The sequence below is a fragment of the Tamandua tetradactyla genome, chromosome 14 (assembly GCF_023851605.1).
Source record: "Tamandua tetradactyla isolate mTamTet1 chromosome 14, mTamTet1.pri, whole genome shotgun sequence".
Lineage (NCBI taxonomy): Eukaryota > Metazoa > Chordata > Mammalia > Pilosa > Myrmecophagidae > Tamandua > Tamandua tetradactyla.
In genome coordinates, this window is record NC_135340.1 from 84,855,496 (window position 1) to 84,876,710 (window position 21,215).

The 21,215-nt window shown below is 35.7% G+C and overlaps 1 protein-coding gene and 1 non-coding gene across 12 annotated transcripts in view; one reads left to right on the forward strand and one right to left on the reverse strand.

The window, feature by feature from the left end:
* The window catches only part of MAP2K5 (mitogen-activated protein kinase kinase 5), a 318,144-nt gene that overhangs the window by 46,042 nt on the left and 250,887 nt on the right, over positions 1 to 21,215 (forward strand). For all 11 annotated transcript variants that reach the window (XM_077128319.1, XM_077128315.1, XM_077128316.1 and 8 more), the window contains 2 exons: positions 1,230 to 1,278; positions 8,280 to 8,344. In XM_077128319.1, coding sequence (XP_076984434.1) covers positions 1,230 to 1,278; positions 8,280 to 8,344 — 114 coding nt within the window. The remainder of the gene's footprint in view (positions 1 to 1,229; positions 1,279 to 8,279; positions 8,345 to 21,215) is intronic.
* Positions 2,922 to 3,024, reverse strand: LOC143656601 (U6 spliceosomal RNA). The gene has a single exon (XR_013162518.1). It is a non-coding gene; the product is annotated as a U6 spliceosomal RNA (small nuclear RNA).

Consider the following 21,215-nt stretch of genomic DNA (forward strand, 5'->3'; position numbering starts at 1 on the left):
GTACCAGAACAACCAGAACAACCACTGCCATTTATTGAACACTTCCCACATGGCACGTTACTGGGCTAGATGCAGAGATGGACGAGGCTCGAGTGTATAGAAGTGAACGAGATGTGGTCTGTGTTCTCAGGGAGCTCCTACTCTTGGGGTAGCCTGTGGCGGGAAGAAAGGTGTCTACTTAATAACCCTCTTAAAACATAAGAGAGGAGAGTTGATTTGGTAGATTGGGGAAGGGGTTAGAGTGGGTAGAGTAAGTTATGGAATTAACAAGCTTTAAACTTCAAATTAAAGTATTGCTGGGTGGGGGTGCTGTTTATACACTACTCCACTAGGCTGGTGGGCGTGGACAGGTGTAACTCATTAGGAAACTAGAAGGGCTTCAGAGCTTCCCTTGGTTGTCTCCTCTTCTTCAGGAAGGACGTCCCCTAAACTCTTGCACATAAATGTTTGCATAGCTATGTATGTCCAGAGAAGAACATTTTAATATTTCATGGATAACCCTGAAAGCTGGGTCTCATTTCTGCAGTGTGGAACCAAAAGAGAAGGTAGTTAAAATTTATTTAGCTCCTGCTTTGTGCAAGATACAGTGCTAGGCTTTTGTAAGTATTTAATTTTTCTGGTTACCAAAAAAAAAATTGCTATTTCCTCCATTTTATAGAAAATGGGGAAAATGAGATGCAAGGAGGTAATTTACCCCAGATCACATAGCTAGTGGTACCGGAATTTATTTCTATTACACATTTGCTTCCCAGGAAGCTGAACTTGTAACTCTTTACTGTGATAAAAGACCACGACTCAGACCATCTATTTGATCTTCTGAAGTTCTATAATCTTTGTTTGCTGTGAACATCTAAGAATGCATTAAGTATTTTGTGTTTAGAAGATGACAGAGTCTATATAAAATAGCCACCAAAAGGCAACAGAACCAGAGGTCTTAAGCTAAAAGATAATCAGATGGAAAAAAAAAATTACTAAAACTTCTCCTAAAATAATGTAGCTACATTTTGACCATAGGATTCTTTATTGCTTTGGATCACTCATGGGGTAACAGTCTCTTTATTGTCTTTGACATTTGGCAAAAGTAACTTTTGAAAACAATTTTTTCAGGTAGAAGGATTTAAAGCCATGCCTACACCTTAATGCAAAGATGTGTTATAGCCTGAAACTTTCAGTGGTGTTCAGAGGTGTCGGATGATCTTGCCACTAAAAAGTATGTCTTCCATTTTCAGCTTAAAGAAGTCTTCCGCTGAACTGAAAAAAATATTAGCCAGTGGCCAGGTAGGTATCATTATATATTAAGATTTTCACATAGCAGTAACTCATTACTGTCCAGTTTTTTATTCATAAACTTATTAAACACATAAAGAGCCTGTGAATGTCTTCTTGTCATAAATGAATTACATGGCTTAATTTGATTGGCAGAACAATTTGCAGCACATTTTTCAAACCATGCTAATGGCTTTTACTCCCAGCAGATTGAAATACCATGCACACACCCTGCTGCTATCTCAGTTTTAAAAAAATTAATCAGTTCTGAACAAATGTGACAAGTCATGGGTTGTTGAAAAGGCTCTTCATTCTGAAGTGACTGTTTCTTTTGTTATTTTTGGGAAGAAAAGGAAAAACTATTCCTTTCTTACCCTTGCTCCTTCTTTTATCCTGAAACTAGCATTGGTTTTTTAGAGGAACAGAGTAACAGCTGAATAACCTAATCCAGCCAGTGGGGGACAAACTAACCTGCAGGCCAGTTATTTCTTACTAATTTTGAGTCAAGTAAATGGACACATCTGAAATAGTATAGTGATTTTAAAACACACTGGTAAATTAAGCTACCTACAGGACCCTCAATTCCTCAATAGCTACATAAATGCATTTTAATGTTTGTTATGGTGGAAGCCCTTTGATAGCCTTGGAGGCAGGCACCTGTCCATTGCGATCAAGCCTGCCTATTAGGCTGTATTGACTGAGACATCTGTGTCACTGCAAATAAAAGACTCTTATTGATTTTCTTAACTGCTGTTCACTTCCCGTCCATGTTTCTAAGGCTAAAATCTTAATTATCTCAGATGCTTATTCAGTGCCTTCACACACTGACCTCTCCAAGCCTCATTGGCATTTCATGAATCAAGTGCTTGTAGTGGAGCATGTCAAGAAGACAAAGCTGGGTCCTCATGCTTGTCCTTTAATATCACCTGTAACATTGTGGTCTAGTAGAAGTGCGTGCCTGAAAATGGCAACTGTACGGTAGTGCTTCTAGAAGCCTTGCTTATTTATTACATAGTCTTTTGAATACAGTTAGGAAAAAATTGAGTTGATCTGGCCTTGGTGTCTGATAGTTATCCAGAGTGTGTGAATTCTAGTCCTTAAATATTCTGTATGCAGCTGAGGAGAATCTGGTGTTGTATACATAATCTTGATGGTCTCCAAATTTTAGGTAGTACTTACCTAATACTTTTAACTTTAATCAGCCAAAGGTTTGTTTAGATTGAAGTGTCCCCCAGTGCCCTGATGTGTTCAGAACCAGTATGAAGCAAGACCCACCTGAAAACAGAAATATTGAGACTGGGATATGTATGAATCTTCAACATACTTGCATTCTAGTTACGTATTGTAATTTATATTTATATAAGAGTCACCTATGTTCTTTTTGCTAGGAAATATATTTCCAAATTGACATAAATTAAGAAGCCTTAACTACATTTGTTCAATGGAGGCAATGGGAAATAACTTGTCATAGATAGCTCTTTCAAAAATGTAAAATGTTGTTTTGTTACCACTGCAAAAAATAAGCATTCTAAGCTGTTTTTTTTTTTTTTAAAGCATTCTGAAATGTTTCTACCATTTGACAACAAACCTAGTATTGTAAATATCTTAGCAGTCCCAGTTACGGTAGGAGATTGTCATGGTAATGATTTTTTTTTTTTTATATGGAATGCTTCACAAATTTTCGTGTCATCCTTGTGCAGGGGCCATGCTAGTCTTCTCTGTATCATTCTAATTTTAGTATGTGCCACCGAAGCAAGCACATGGCAGTGATTTTTTAACACTTAAAATTGTTTATTTAAAAAAAATTTGTTTATTGCTTTCCCTTGGGAATATAACTCTCCGTTAAATGGTATGACATTTTCTTTCTTTTAAGGATTTAGCCTTTATTTCTTTTCACTGCCCTCCCCCCCAAAGGATAAAGAAAACCCACCTTTGGAAACTCAAAATACCTCCTTACTTTACTTATTCCTCATTTCCTCAGTGCTAAAGGGTAGCTGTACAGTGAGTGAGGTTACGTCACAGTGAGGTAATGTGCACAGCTGTGGGTATCACTAAGTTTCTGGGCTGAACACTGACACCACTTGATATGGAAGATGTAAGTCACATTTAATGATACTTTAACACTTGAGCATAGTTTTTTATTTTAGTGGTTTATGCTCTCAAGCATTAATAATGATTTGCCTTTCCAGTAGCCTCCACTTAGATTTAATAAGAAATTCATATTAATCATTAAAAGAAAGAGACATGATTCTTCAAGATAATCAAATATTGACAGGTTAGAAATAGCTTTCTGCCTGGGTTCATTGATATAGGTTATGTGATATAAATATTTATTTCTTTTCTGTCACTCAGAGTAAATGCCACCAATTGATTCAGCATTGATATAGTGTCAACAGTTCATAAGGAACATTTGACTGGCTTGTGTTTTCCGATTAGTCTCTGCTCTATAAAGTGGGATTTACTAAATCTCTCCAATTGTCTGCTCATGGAGTGTGACTGCTTTCTGAAACCATTATTGCTTCGATTTGTGAAGCAAAGGTCTAGTGATAGGACTAGTTTCTGTCAGACCTTTACATATAAAATAAGGATTAATTGAGCATTTTTATTTTAATGATTTACAAGCAATAGGCACTGATTCTTCCTAAGACAGGCAGACAATAAACAGAGAATGTTTTCTTTGCTGATCCATAATTGAATTCCATGTCATTTCCCCATTAATTCTGTTAATATTATGCTAAATCAAACACTTTTTGGAAAGTTTAACATTTAGTTTTTGGAATGGAGACATTGTTTTCCTGTTATCTCTTTGTGATGGAAGATTCCATTTTTCTAGTAAAAAAAATCAATCATAAGGTGTTTTTGGCATGTTTTATTGAGAGCTATAAATCTGTATCACTGATGTGTTTTCTGGATGTTTTTCCCGCTTCATTTCTGGTGCAGTATCATCTGTTTAACACTGGCCCTTTTTATGAAACTGATTAGAAGTAATCCAATGGGTCAATTTAAAGAAAAAAAAAAAAGGGCACACAGTTATTTCAAGGATGTATGACTTTGACCTTTTTTTTTTCTGAAGTTATTTTTCCTTTTATTTGTGTTTGTAGATTAGGTAGGATAGGGTAATAATATTTCCCCCCTCCTGATAAGTCAAATATAAATGTTCTGAAAAGTCAAAGATGCAGAATTAATTCTGATTCTGCTACAGCTTTCTTTGGCTGTTATTTTGAGTACTTCAGTACCTTTAGAAAAAGTTTTTGTGTTTAGGAAAAACAATAGCTATTTTACACTAGAACTAGCTGTAAAAACGGTGCCATCCCCAGTATGTGTAACTCTTTAGTCGTCTTGGATCCCATGGGAAGATTGAAACATAAATGAGACTATGTAGATAAGTCCAAACCATGTGACCCTCCCCTCTACACAAAAACAATCTTTCTGTCCCTGTGTCTTTGCATCTTTCCATGGCTTCTGCTTCTCTTTCAGCAGGTGCAGAACCCAATGCAGACGTTCCTCCAAGGCCATTTGTTGTCTTGGCAAGTTGACACATAATTGTGACTCTCATGACTTTCTTTTATCCTCCCCCACATCTATTATTCTGCCTCCCCCTTTTTTTGTCAAAACAAGGAAATGGCTTCAAGGGTAGTTTAGCGGTAGAATTATTGCCTGCCATGCTGGAGACCCAGGTTCGATTCCTCCCCCCCAAAAAAAAAAAATTCAACAAATGGTGCTGCAATAACTGGATGGTCACATGGAGAAAGAATGAAATATTACCCCTACAATACAGCATGTAACAAAACAAACAAGGAAACAACTATATTTAAAAATTATTTGGTATCTTTATGGAGTAAAATTTTATTTCACCTCCTTTCAATCTTAAGAGCTATATGGTTTTTTTAAAAAAAACATTTTTTTTAAAAACAAATAATGAAATTGCTTTTAACTTGCAAGTTGCCTTCAGTTGGTTCTTTCTCTTCCTGTGGTCGTTGGTAAATAGTATGTGTTTGATTTTTTTTCACTTAAGATAAACTACTACTATGGTGCATTGAATTGGAGTACCAAAATCTGGATTCTAGCCTCGACTAGTTATATAACCTAAGCAAGTTGAGCTAAATGGTCTTAAAATGCTATAAAATTCTGTGATTTTTATGATTTTGTACTCAGTAGACTATAAATTCATCATTTTTATCATGAGTTTTGTTTCAGTTTGAAAAGTTGAATAAACATGTTCATCTAAACTGCAAAGGCAAAAATATTATTAGCTGTTTGTTGACCCCTTTAATTTTTTTTATAGTTAAAATCATTTAAAATGACACATTTTGATCAGAGATAGGAGATTCTCAAAACGTTTTTTGAAATCAGTTCTTGAGCTTGGTGCTAACAGGTCCCCTTTTTGTAACTTTTTTTTACATAATATTTGTATGCTATATAAAAATTTTAAAATTCAGATAGCAAAAAGAGGAATAATCTGATTTTGTTTGATATAAAAAAACTATCATTTGGTTAATAGACCTGGCAAAGGTTGATCAAACTTGAAAACATTGTTGAAACTCATTTTTAAAATGGATGCTTTCTTTTTAAATGACAGAACCATTTTTATCTTGTGAGACTCTTACAATCTTATTCATTATCTGAGAGATTTCAAAGTTATGTCTTGATTTTTCTATCCTTGAATTTACATACGCTTCCCCCTGTACACTCCTGCCTCTCCTGAGGCTATGTTGGATGTCTACCACTCTGGAGTGCTAAGATTGCTGGGTGGGTAGCTGCGCCACTTCCTTTTCAGCTGGGAGGGTAATAGGGTGAAAAAACTAGATGTCAGAATTACAGTGGTCGAAGTTGCTCAGAGATGTGCCATATCTACTCCTTTGTCTTCTCTTCCTCCAATAGAATACCACAAAGTTAAGCACCTTCCAAACTCCTAAGTCTATGCTGTGTATTAATTAATATGTATATATCTCTGTCCCTTGATGTGGAGATATCCTGGGAAAGAAACTACTGGTCCTTTTACCTAGGGCCTTACCTCGTCTTATCTGAATGGGAATCAGGTAGGGGGTGAAGGCCTGATGAAGTGAATGGTGGAGGGAATATGACCACAGACAGCAGCTCCTTTGGAGTCTAGATTCTGGAGTGTGGAACGTAGTTACATCCTGCTTACCTTTAAACCTCCGTGGCACAAATTCAGAAATTGTGAACTTGAATGAGATTTTTGGTCCAAGAAATTAACTTGAGCCCTGATGGGGGTACAGATTGTTAGGCAAATCAGTGGTACAAATTAGGTTGTAGAAGACATGTTTAGACTAACTAAAGACGTGTTTTAAAGGAATTGGCCTATTTATACTTGCCAGCAGATACTGCTATTTATGTATCCTTAATACCCATTGATCAAAGTAAACCAAATAACTCTGTTAGTTTGTGCCATTTAAAAATTCACACTTGCTTTTACCTTCATTTGGTCCATATTAATGAGGTTTTCTTTTCTTCATTCCATATCTTTTATACAGGTTAAAATATGTTTTTCCCTGTGTATTAATAATATAAATGTAGTGAAGTATAGAATTTCCCTCAAATAGAAATATAGTTGTCAGTTCCTCTGACTTTTTGTCATTTCTCCGCTGATACTAAATATAATGATTAGCTGATTGTAAATTGCATCAGTCAGATTGTACTACAGTTAAACTGGGTGCTGAATTGGCCTTTATATGTTAATTTGTCAATAACCTTTTCAGGGATTGGTGCAGTGGCTTGGAAGGGAAGCTTTTTCTGTTGCCTGCACTGTATTCCTAATTCAGCTCTCTGAAGCCTCACCCTCAGGAATGTATAGAAGAAAAATAATTTCCTTGATAAATGAAGCCTTGCTTTAGTCAATTGGTGAAACTTTAGAGTAGAGCAAAAATATTTAAAGCTTTACTATAATGGTCTGGAAGCAAACTGTTTTTTTTCCAGATGATATTAAATTAAAAACTCCATCCATTTTCTACCCATACAAGGTGGTGTAATTCCCTGGAAATTGATTTTTTTCAGGTCTTACTATGGTTTTTCCCAAGCTTTAGCTATATGGAAAATAGCACCTTTATTGAATTCTCTTAGTGAATAAAATTGGCAGTTAATTTTTAAGCGACTGAACCAGTTTGTAGAATATTACTGGATGCATCAAATAAAATCTGACTAGTCTTAAAGTCATTTGATAAATAATTTTTTAGAGAATTTTAGAACAGTTTGTGTGTGCTAAAGTAATGTTTTATTTGTGCTACTATTCATGATATAAAGAAAGTAGTACTGTGTTATAATAGGTTTTATAAAATCAGAAAAATATGAATACTTTTTCTATGTTAAATTATAAAATGACTTTATAAAAATTATATGTCTGTATGTTTTCCATTTATGCTTTATAATGTTTGACTATATGTGCATTTTAAAATGCATAGATTTGGCATTCTTCTGTCAGTGTAACGTGATTTCTATCCAGTTATTACTGTGTAACAGTTTATCATTTGCAAAGAAAAGCTGTATCTGTACTTGGAAAATCATAAACATTATTCAGTTGTTTGTTAAATGTTAATTATAGATCATGTGAGGAGTTTTCAAGGGCCAATTTATTTACAGGCCGTGCATTAGATTACTGGGGGGAGGGGGGCGCGCATGTGTTGTCTTTCCAGTTTTGACTTTGGTTACGTTTGGTGCTATTTGACATTGTTATATGCTATAGTGGAGACTGTTTTCTTATCAGTATCTCTGACCTGACCCTTTTGAGCTATGTTATATCACTCCATTTTGACACCTTTTATCAAACTTTAATGAAATGGCCCAAGCAAACAAATTGTCATTAAACTTTCCATCACTTTGTCCCTTGGTATCGTCTTTTATAAATTGGACAGCAAATGTTGTATTGATCTTCTCGTTCTTGCAGCTGAACTTGAAATGACCCAGACTGCATGTTGTTTATGGCCCAGAGTTGCTTTTCCTTGACATTTCCATCCACAGCATGACACCCTTTTTGTTTTTCTTTCTTTCTTGTGGAGATGAATGAACAAGACATACGATACCGAGACACCCTTGGTCATGGCAATGGAGGTACAGTCTACAAGTAAGTGGTCACTTTTGTTTAAACTTCCTGTGTGCTTTGCCAAATGCTGGGTTTTAAGTTTAAAAAGTATCCAGGTTTTCTGTGGCAAAGAATTTTAAATGACCACTAGTGCTTAGATTTTATTTTGACTCCAGATTTCTCAGGAACTGCTTGGAAAAGTGCATTTGTATTGCTTTTTTAATATTTCTGAGTCTGTATCTTTCCTGGGTGAGCAGTTAACAGTCCACCATTAGCAAGTGTACTTTTAACTGGCCTGAAGTTTAATGCATTTTTTTCGCTTGCTCTTTAACACCATTATTTTTTTTAATTTGGCACCCTGTGCTAGTCCCCTGCCTATTTACAGCTATGCCCAGTGGAAGCCAAACCTTATAAACACCATTGCTTTGCCCTGTGTCGACACTATAAGTTATTAAAAAACCTTCTTCTTGTTGTATTTTCTTCTCTCCTCACCCTGCTCCCCTGAGAGAGTATCTACACATTGATGAATATGTTAAGTTATAAAGTTCTCCCAAATTCCGGTTGTAGTGATCTTACCCTAAAGGAGAGTTCATTTTTATATTAAAAAATGCTGAGAGCAAATTACAGTTTTCTCGACAGGGAAGTCTTTCTCATGCAGTAGTGCAAAGTTTAAACTACATAATGTAATATCTGGTACTTAATAGTCTGCAATGATGTATGAAAAATATTCCATTAGGAATTAAAAAATCCATATGTAAGAAAGCCCTGAGGGAGTAATAAAGCTTTCCTCCAGAGAGCTGTTTTCCATATATGTACTAATCTTGCATCATTATGATTGTTTTACCTTAGATATTTTAGCATTGATATTAATATATATATATATTTTTAATTTTTTTTATTAATCAAAAAAAGAAAAGAAATTAACACAACATTTAGAAATCATTCCATTCTACACATGCACTCAGTAATTCTTAGTATCATCACATAGATGTATGATCATCATTTCTTAGTACATTTGCATCGATTTAGGAAAAGAACTAGCAGAACATCAGAAAAAGATATAGAATGTTAATATAGAGAAGAGAATTAAAATAATAATACTAATAAAAATATATATATATAAAAAAGGAAAAAGAAAAAAACAAAAACAAAAGATACAAACAAACAAACAAACAAAAAACTATATTTCAGGTGCAGCTTCATTCAGTGTTCCAACATAGTTACATTACACTTAGGTATTATTGTGCTGTCCATTTTTGAGTTTTTGTATCTAGTCCTGTTGCACAGTCTGTATCCCTTCAGCTCCAATTACCCATTATTTTACCCTGTTTCTAACTCCTGCTGGTCTCTGTTACCAATGATATATTCCAAGCTGATTCTCGAATGTCGGTTCACATCAGTGGGACCATACAGTATTTGTCCTTTAGTTTTTGGCTAGACTCACTCAGCATAATGTTCTCTAGGTTCATCCATGTTATTACATGCTTCATAAGTTTATTCTGTCTTAAAGCTGCATAATATTCCATCGTAGTTATACGCCACAGTTTGTTTAGCCACTCGTCTATTGATGGACATTTTGGCTGTTTCCATCTCTTTGCAATTGTAGATAATGCTGCTATAAACACTGGTGTGCAAATGTCCGTCTGTGTCTTTGCCCTTAAGTCCTTTGAGTAGACACCTAGCAGTGGTATTGCTGGGTCGTAATCCATTCTGCCAGTCTATGTCTTTTGATTGGGAAATTCAGTCCATTAACTTTTAGTGTTATTACTGTTTGGATAATATTTTCCTCTACCCTTTTGGCTTTTGTATTATATATATCATATCTGATTTTCCTTCTTTCTACATTTTACTCCATACCTCTCTCTTCTGTCTTTTCATATCTGACTCTAGTGCTCCCTTTAGTATTTCTTGCAGAGCTGGTCTCTTGGTCACAAATTCTCTCAGTGACTTTTTGTCTGAGAATGTTTTAATTTCTCCTTCATTTTTGAAGGACAATTTTGCTGGATATAGAAGTCTTGGTTGGCAGTTTTTCTCTTTTAGTAATTTAAATATATCATCCCACTGTCTTCTAGCTTCCATCGTTTCTGCTGAGAAATCTACACATAGTCTTATTGGGTTTCCCTTGTATGTGACAGATTGTTTTTCTCTTGCTGCTTTCAAGATCCTCTCTTTCTCTTTGACCTCTGACATTCTAACTAGTAAGTGTCTTGGAGAATGCCTATTTGGGTCTATTCTCTTTGGGGTGTGCTGCACTTCTTGGATCTTTAAATTTAGGTCTTTCATAAGAGTTGGGAAATTTTCAGTGATAATTTCTTCCATTAGTTTTTCTCCTCCTTTTCCCTTCTCTTCTCCTTCTGGGACACCCACAGCACGTATATTTGTGCGGTTCATATTGTCATTCAGTTCCCTGATCCCCTGCTCAAGTTTTTCCATTCTTTTCCCTATAGTTTCTGTTTCTTTTTGGAATTCAGATGTTCCATCCTCCAGTTCACTAATTGTAGCTTCTGTCTCTTTAGATCTACCATTGTAGGTATCCATTGTTTTTTCCATTTTTTCTTCTTTGTCCTTCACTCCCATAAGTTCTGTGATTTGTTTTTTCAGATTTTCTATTTCTTCTTTTTGTTCAGCCCATGTCTTCTTCATGTCCTCCCTCAATTTATCGATTTCATTTTTGAAGAGTTTTTCCATTTCTGTTCGTATATTCAGCATTAGTTGTCTCAGCTCCTGTATCTCATTTGAACTATTGGTTTGTTCCTTTGACTGGGCCATATCTTCAATTTTCCGAGCGTCATCCATTATTTTCTGCTGGTGTCTGGGCATTTGATCAGATTTCCCTGGGTGTGGGACCCGGCTGGTTGAAAGGTTTTTCTGTGAAATCTCTGGGCTCTGTTTTTCTTTTCCTGCCCAGTAGGTGGCGCTCGTCTGTCTGCGGGTCCCACCAGTAAAAGATGCTGTGGCTCCTTTAACTTGCCAATCCCAATCTCGCAGTCGGCCCGGGAAACCACGCGTGGAGGGGTATTGCCCAGCTGGCCCGAGGCGCCAAGCGTGGCGGGAGGGCCCCGCTATCCAACGTTCCCAGTCAGACCGGGGAGCCACGTGCGTGGAGGGGACCCCAGTCGCCAGCTGCCCCGGCCGGGAAAATGCGCGCCCCTCGGGTATCTCACCGCAGCGGATTCTCCCTGCCCGTTCAGCCGTTCCAGAATGGGGTATGCTGTCTTTTTGGTCTCTGCCATGGCTCCGGGAGCTGTTTCATATTGTTTCTGTTTCTTTAGTTGCTGTTCTGGAGGAGGAACTAAGACCCGCGCGTCTTACTAAGCCGCCATCTTCTCCGGAAGTCTGATATTAATATATATTTTCAAAGTTATAAAATAATTCATTTGTTTTCTAATTGATTATTCCTGTTCTTAGATCCTTAAACTCTGACTTGATCATGTGAATCCTGAGAAAAATTGCCCTGTGGCCATGAAGGAAGGGTCATCACATCCTAAAACTTGAGCATATCCCTAACACGCAGTTGGAGTTTTGGCGTAGAATTAGGTTTCCCAGAATTAAAAGCTCTTCTGAAGTCATCTGGTCCAGTCACCCATTCAGGGTTTCAAGTCTCTGTGTAGATAAGACCAGGATGCAAGTCCTTTTTTCCCAATTCTAGTCCTGTAAGAACTTATGTTCACATATTTGGATTATTTCTTCTCACAGATGACTGAGTATTGTTGTCAGAAAATTAGTTGCTTTCATTCTGATAATTCAGACAGTTAGGTAATCACATATTCCAATATGTCCTTTAAGCCTTGTCCTTAACATGTTTGATGCCTAATTTGTCTAATGTGCTTTCAGGCTATCATTCTCCTTCCCTTGATCACACTAGCGTTCTTTCCCATGCAGCCCCCAGTATTTAATAAGTAACCATTCTTCATCTTAGTCTTCTCCTTCTTACCTTTATCTGACTTGAAGTTTTATATTGTTCTGCAGGCTCTTAGGTTCAGATATCTTTAGAAGAAAAAGGAACATATACACCCTGATTTGCTTTTCTTAAATTCTCTGGAGGGGACAGTTTTCAAAGCCTTAACCTCTCTACTTCTTAATGCTCTCATGTGGATAGCCAGATAAAATAACAGGAAATTTTCTAGCAACTCTTTGGATTCCTTCTAATGCCTTCAATTAGAATCCAAAAATATTTCTTTAAACTCCTAACCTACCTTCTTATCTGTTATTTCATTCAATGTTTAACTCTCAAATATGTTTCTGTCTTTTAATTGAAGGCCTTATTGTAGATTTACTATCCTAGTTTATTCTAGAATGGAGAAGACATAAGACCACCAAACCCCAGAAAATCATTTTTATTAGAGATAATATCTTAGATGTTAATATTTTTAAAAAAAATTTTATTGACAAATCTTCACACACATACAATACAGTCCATATATGGTATACAATCAGTGGCTAACGGTATCATCACATAGTTTTGTATTCATCACCATGGTTATTTTTAGATCATTTGCATCACTCCAGAAAAAGAAATGAAAAGAAAAAACTCACCTATCCCTATACCCCTTAGAACTCCCTCTCATTGACCACTTGTATTTCAATCTACCCAATTTATTTTTCTCCTTATTCCCCTATAATTTATTTATTTATTATCCATATTTTTTTATTCATCTGTCCATACCCTACATAAAAGGAGCATCAGACACAAGGTTTTCACAATCATACAGTCACATTGTAAAAGTTATATTGTTATACAGTCATCTTTAAGAATCAAGACTACTGGAACACAGGTCTACAGTTTCAGGTACTTCCCTCTAGCCACTCCATACCATATACTAAAAAGAGACATCTATATAATACATAAGAATAACCTCCAGGATAACCTCTCAACTCTGTTTGAAATCTCTCGGACAAAACTTCATTTTGTCTCATTTCTCTCCTCACCTTTATGGTCAAGAATGTTTTCTCCGTTACATGATGCCGTGTCTTGGCTCATCCTGGGAGTTCTGTCCCATGTTGCCAAGGAGATTTACACCCCCGGGAGTCACATCCTATGTAGGAGGGAGGGCAGTGAGTTCACTTGCTCAGCTGGCTTAAGAGAGAGAGAGACCTTTAGATGTTAAAATTTTTATCTTTTGTCTGAGAACGTAGGTTTACAAAAAAAAAGGTCTGTACAGGAAAGTAGAAATAACATGCCCGTCTTCCAAGGAAAAATTACCACAAAAAATTATGTTAATATTGTTTTTAGCTAGGAAGTATGGCTGGAATTTCTCCTTTCCTTAGGGTCACAGTGTCCAAGGGTACATTCTTCCACATTTCCTTAGCAGAAGTTCTTTACTTTGCTAGAGCACTAGAGTGACTTATCTTGAGTTCATTTCTCTGCCATTTCTAATGCTTGTTAGTAATGTGTAAGGTTTATTATGTTCTTGACAGCACTTGCTTATGAAGAATGAACGGCAGTATCATGGTCATTTTAGTACTTTATTTATATAATAGATTTCTTATGAAAATGAGAGATCTCATTTATTATATTACCTATATGAATTTTTAGGGGAAAAGAAACATGAAGACACCAAATTGTATAACCACGTCTCACTGATTACTGACCTTCATCTGTGCCTGGGCTTCAGCTTGCTTTGTGGTGGTTCTTCTATCCCTGCTTTTAGTTTAGCAAAGAAATGCAGAATCATCAAGAAAGGAGAACCTACTAAAGGTTCTATAAAACATTGTTTAATGTGTTATGATTGAGTTTCTCCTACACTAAGTTTGCCTTAATGGTATAGACTATAAAATTTGTGACTTTTCAAAACAAAATTATCACAGTACAGGCTATGCTATATAAACTAGATAAAGAAAATATTTGGAAATCCATTTACTGGTAACAAAACTGCCTAATGGGCCTATTTAACTTCTTTCTTATAAAGTGTAATAAAGCTAATAAATGCAAAGTAGAAGTTTAATATTTCAGTGTTATTTGCTCCATTTAATGGAGTGCTATAAATTTCAAGGGCCATGATATTGTGAGTAACTGCAATATGTATTACTTAATAGTTGATCACATTTGTATCCGTTAAGTCTAGATATTCTCCCCAGTTATACAACATAAGATTCTGGCCCCAGACATTTAAATCAAATGAAAATGTGAAATCTTCTTGTCCACTACTGAGCTGTTGTTCTGTACAGGAAAGTGGGATTGACCTAGGAAGGTAATTTTAAGTTACTATTTCCGGGATTACTAGTTTGGGTTAAATGGATCTTAAAGGAAATAGTTTATACTAAATATACCCCAAGCCTAGGAAAAAGACAACTTTAGGAAAAAGGAATGGAATGGATGAACTTTCATTAATGCTCCATTTTCCAAGGCGTCCTCTATAAATTGCTCCAAAAAAGTTAATCTGTGTTTTTTTTCCTTTCTGAGATATTCACAATGAATTTCAAAAACTTTTAGAAAGTAGAAGATAGCATGTGTTGTGGTTAAGTTTGGGGCTCTGAGTTTGAATCCTTCATCTCCCACCAACTAGCTATGTGACCTTGGGCAAGTTATGTAATGTCTCCTGCCTCAATTTCAAATGGTGAAGACAATAATACTGTCTACTTTATAAGATTTCTGTGAAGTTAAATGAGATAATCCATATAAAAAGTCCAGTACTATACCTGACAGTTATTAAATGTTTGTGACTGGTAATAATAGAAAAATCTGTTTAGTTTTATGATTTAGCTAACATTTAACTGTTTTGTAAACCCTTATTTGATCACAGAAACATGTATAAATATCTTACAGAACTAGAGTTGTGGAGAATTTACTTTGATAATTCTGCATTTATATTATGACACATTTTATTTCTTTTTTCTTTTTTTTGCATGGGCAGACACCGGGAAATGAACCCGGGTCTCTGGCATGGCAGGCGAGAACTCTACCTGCTGAGCCTTCGTGGTCCACTCAACACGTTTCTGCGTTTCATGTTTAATAAGGCGTATCTTATTATATATTATATACAGAGTGACTAAAGGTTTCAAAATATTTTCATTTTATCACATTTTATTTTAAAATTGCTTTTGGACAGTTGGTATTCATGGTAAACCCATTTTACCATGGTAAAATGAACCCATCCATGGTAAACTGAAACCCATCCATGGTAAACTGAAAAACCAAGGGCTCACATTTGTGCTGCCATAAAATGACAAAGCCAGAACTCTCTGCACAGCATCTCTTTTCTCTTCACTCTAGTGTTTCCAGTGTACCCATAGTCCTAGGGATAGAATAGACATTTAGTACATGTGGGTTGAAATGAAAATTAGTTGAGTGGAGGTTTTTTTCAGTCAGGTTTTAGTAGGGCTTTTTAATTGGATCCTCCCCATCTCTAGGTAGTTTTAGATGATTACAGCAGGCTGCATAATTCTGTAGGCTAGTTAGTCCTGTAAGAATAGGAATTTTCAAACTATAGGCATACATTTGAATGATTTCCATTAACATGTTCAAACTTGAAGTACTTAGCATCCATTGACTCAACTTACTATCCTCTTCTTATGAATGGTTGTCACTTTGAAATGAAAGTGATTTACAGGTTCAGTTACTTTGGAATTATTATATGATTCTGAAGTTTACTTATTCAGGCTTTTTGTTTCCTTGGCACATTGCTTGATAGAGGCACTCAAACATAGGGACCATAAGTGAAATAATAATTAACTCATGCTAAGTAAGTCAACCAACAAGCACTTAAGGGCCATCTTTTATATATTTTTTCCCCTTAATGTAAGTTATTCAAGCTAAGACTCAAATCATTAGCTTCTTGCCCTTGTGTTTTTATTTTTGTCTCCAAGTATTTAAAACAGTAGTGAATTTTCAATCTTTAGCTACTTCCTACATTCCAGTTGAGAGGACTGGATTTAGGGCAGAATTTTCTCAGTGATGTAACGGTTATGGTATGTTCTGGTTATCTGATGTTTTGAGGATTGGATGTATACCATTATATAAGAATTTGTTTGACCATATTTAGAGACAGCAAGAAGATGGAAGGAATAGTAATTCTCAAAGGTGTGGGTCTCATCTATTTTAAGAGCTATTTTTGGGTATTGAGGTGGAGACAGTCTTTGGAGGTGGTAATTAAAGTCACATGAGCTGTTAATACAAATCTGCCCTTGTGACATGGCTGTACAGGCCGACTCAAGCATTACGTTTGTTTATCTGGGACCAGACTTGCATTTCCTCATCAGAGTAATGTGATTTATTGCATGAGAATTAGAAATTCTGAGGGCCAGTATATAAAATCAGAAAATGCATGCATTGTCTCCAAATTAAATGCAGTTTGGTAGAGAAAATATTTAAAAACTTGAGATTTTTGAGTGGAATACATAATAAAAAGGGTCCTTGATGGTGAAAATATTGAGAACCACCTAGTACCAAGAAACTTCAACTTCCCCTTTCTCCAGCCCACCTGAAGATATCAAACCAGAACCGGAAGTAGCAGGTATAACCCCACCCCTTTAACTTTCCCTGAAGTATATCTTCTTTCTAAATTAAGATTAGGTTTTAAGTGGTTTTATTATTGACCCAAAAGCTAGGGTGATTGCTGGATTTAGTTTAACTTTAAATTTCCAATCAAATGAAGAACATTTTCCTTGTACCCAGAATCATATTTTAAACAACAAATAAGACGTCATCTTAATGCAAAATTAAATACTCATGTATGGCTAGGTTGCATTACAGTATCATGTGACAAGCAAGGATATTTATATTTTCAGAAAATCAATGTTTATCAAATAAAATTAATTATGTATGTTTCCTTCTCTCCCTCTCTCAGCATCTCAAACCATTATAGGTTTGTTTCATCCAGTAATGTGTATAGTATTGATTAGAATTGAAAGAATGGACCTGAGCTTGTTATTTTCTACACACCTTTCCCACCTTTGCTTTCCTCTCTACCTCCCACCGCTAACCGTGTTCCTATAACTTCACATATGTTCATATCCATTATGGCAGTGATGGATTATTGGCATCCAGCTAACATGACAGGGTGTCACAGGTCGCTGAGCAGAGATTTTCAGACTCTGTTTCCACCTGCATTAACTATTATTGAAATAGTTTATTGAGATTGAAATATTGATCATTTACTGCTAACCTTGGCTTAAGGGAAGGAAGAGAAAGCTCAGTGGTATTTTTGAAAGACACTAAATTTCATTTAAAAAAATCTCATTTATTTAGCCTTTTCTACTTCCTAGTTTATAGCCCCTATTATTTTATTGCTTAGAAAAGGGAATCTTGGCTCTTCTTTTATGACAATATAATTATACTTCAGAAATGCACTTGATTACTATGGGTTACAAAATTGTTCTAGTATATTGGTTTGACCAATATTGCTATACAAACAACTTTTCAGTCAATTGAGTCTGGTAAAAATCAATACATTATGGTAATATTTCAAGTAAGAATTTGCTGAATCTAAGTATTTTAACACGCTCTCCTTTCAGCGAAAAAATAATTTTGAAGTGCCAAGACATCTTTCTAATATTTTATTTTAATAAAAATTCTTTCTGTATAAACCACGTTTAAAATCCTCAGCAGAATTGGTTATGAACAGGTAAACATTAGCACGCTTCTTTTTTTATGGGGTGTAGGAGATCTAGTTTCCACATGAAGTCTATTTCTCTGGCTGTATTAGGAGGGTATAGCATCAGGATTTGATTTCATTCAGTGTGCTATATTTGGATTTTTGTGTCTAGTTCTGGGTACTGAGTTTACTGAGAGACAGGGACAGTATAGAGAGCAGCCAGAGGAGCATGGAGAGAGTAATAGGGGCCTGGGAATTGTGCCTGGCCTGTATCCCTCCATTCATTTGTTGAGCGTCCATGTCCTGAGCGCGTGCTGTGTGGAGGGCACTATGCCCAGTTTTGTGGACAGTTCAGCCCTCATCAGACCTGTGTTCAGATGGATGAGAACTCTGTTTACAGTAAAAATTAAGTATGGGAGCTACAGTCTGGGCTATGTGTTTGTGTAAAACTTTTTCCCAAATCTAAAATTCCAGAACTAAATTCAGCATTTAGCTACCATAAAAAATCTCGTATCAAGTATTGCTTGGTTTTTTTTTTTTTTATTTGTCTTGTTGTATATTCATTTATTCACTGACCAAATACTCATTAACTGTTACTATGTGCCAAGGACTGTTCTAAGCACATGTGGTCCTGTAGTGAACAAGACAGATGAAGTCCCTGCAGTCCTGGAGCTTACACTGGTGGAACAAACAGCTCATAGTTAAGGAAATAAATACTGAAGTAAAGATATGTGCTGTAAAGAATGCAAACTAGGTGCTGTAGGAAGACTTATCTGGATGGGTGATATTTAAGCCAAGAGCTAATATCAGAAAGGACCCAGTCATGGGAAAATTTTGGAGAACAACCTTCTAGACAGCAGAAACTGCTGAAGTAAAAGCCCTGAAATGGGAGTGAACATGTGTCTAGGCCAATGTGGTTGGAGTATCGAGCTCAGGGGAGAGGGGAGAGATGAGCATGGGCTGGATCATCTGATTCTTTTAAGACCTTCTACCAGTCGAAGGTAAAATAAAATTGTGGCCTGCTTTAGTTTGAAGCAGGCCTGGAGCTCAAGGCTTCTGACACCGAATCTGTAGAATTCTGAGAGTTAGTATTAGAGCCATTTCTAGTTAGTCAACCATTTCTAGTTAGTATTAGAGCCTTTTTAAGAGATGTTAAAACAAAACAACCTTTTCTTGGTTGACAGAATAATTGCAGCATAATTTGTTATTTGATCTCTCCTTTGAGTCTATTAATCAAAAACTTAGAATTTAATAATCGAATCTCTAGATTAATTGTATAGTTGTGTGGGTGGATTTCCTGATTTATAAGGCAGGCTTTTTTTTTTTCAGCTTTTTTATGGTATTTGATATGTTAGGAAATTGTAGTTTCTTGGTTGGCATATAACAAGCAAATATTTGTATACCATAGCATCTAGGGTATTTACTTAAATTGCTTTTTTGGGAAATAATTCACTGGAAAGTCCAAAAGGCATTTACTTTATATCACTTTCTGCTATAGTTTTTTTTTTTCTTCGCTCTATTGTTGGTTACTTTGATGTAAGAGACCATGTTTCTGTTAAATTGCTGCCTTACTGGAGTGAAATATGTTTAGGTTCTGATTTATATACTACCATTAAATCTGAGGAGCAGGTTACTAGAGGGAGAAATTGAAATATAGGTATAAACTTTAAAGTATTTTTAAACATTAATTTGCTTTTTAAGTGTGATTTTATATTATGTTGTCCTCTTGACATACTTTTCATTAACAGTAAAATTTCCATACTTTTCCTTAACAGTATTACAAAAATAAAGATAGATAAAGAATGTACAATTTTATTGCTAAAAGCATAGTTTGTGGCTTTTGTTTTCTGAATTCAAATAATGAAATGAAAAATGTTCAGGCAAAATTAGAACTTGCTTTAGGGTACAATCAATATAGCCTTTTAACAAGTTTAGGGTATTTGGAAAATATGTATTGTTTAAAATTCTCAAACATACTGATTCAATTATGACTAGCTGTAGCAAAATAATGTAACTATATACTTAGTCAATGAACATAAAGCTCTGATTAAACCATAATTAAAATTTCAGAAAAGTTATCTAAAAACTGTGAATAAAATATATTTTTACCTTGTCTCAGCAACAAAATGTATAACCAATCTTTATATTGGTAGCGAAAACTATACATGGGATAAAATTAGAGGATGAATTTTTACTACAAGCACACGTACTGAGTGAAGCTTCTGCACACCCTTTGTTTCTTCTCCCTTTTAACTTTTGTTTTTGAAGGTAATTCAGAATGTTGCAGAGCACAATAGCTGGGACAAATTGACTGAAAAAGGCAAATGGGAAGTTTCCCTGCTCCTCTGGAAGCCCAAGTAAAATGTTTCAATGCTTTGTCTGCCTGATGCACCAAGATGCAAGACGGGCTCAGAGTCAAAGCACTTGCATTTACATTTCCCAAGAGAGCCATCCCCATTTTCCCCCATGTTATCCCTCGGCTATGTTTGGACTGTAACTGAGTAAAGTAGCTACACTATCCTTATTTGGCTTATGAAGAAACTGAAACAGAGAAATTAATGGATTAGTGAGGATTCAGAGCAAGTTAGGAAGAGGACCGCCACTTAAACCCAGGCTTTTCTAGACCCTTCCCAGTATCTTTCCAGGTAAATTATTAAATTTTGGTTCTGTGACAGGCTAGAGTAAGCAGACTGTGTGCAAACATAAGAATCTATGCTGGCTTTTTCTAGCGTATGTACTAGAGTTTACGTTTTTAACGTTTTTTATTGTATAGTTTAACATATATACAAAGTAAAGAAATAAAAAAGCAGTCGTTTTCAAAGCACTCTTCAAAAAGTGGTTACAGGATAGATCCCAGAGTTTGTCATGGGCTACCATATCGATCCACTCATATTTTTCCTTCTAGCTGCTCCAGAATATAGGAGGCTGGAGGGCTTAAATACTTTTTTATTGTCACAATCGACTTTTTTTCCCTTCTTTTTTTTGTGAACAACAACATATATACAAAAAAGCTATAAATTTCCAAGCACAGCACCACAATTAATTGTAGAACATATTTCAGACTTTGACACGGGTTACAGTTTCACAATTTTAGGTTTTTACTTCTAGCTGCTCTAAAATACTGAAGACTAAAAGAGATATCAATTTAATGATTCATAATTCATATTCGTTTGTTAAGTCCTATCTTCTATGTATAATTCCACCACCAACTTTGATGTTTCCATACTTCTCAGTGGGGTCCTTTGGGCTATGGCAGTCTAAATTTTTGATATTGGAAGGGTCTGTCACTAATGTGGGGTCGGGAGATGGAACTATCTGATGTTCTGGAGAGGCTGGGCTAGGTTTCAGGACTTATCTGGACAGGGATCCATCTGGAGGTT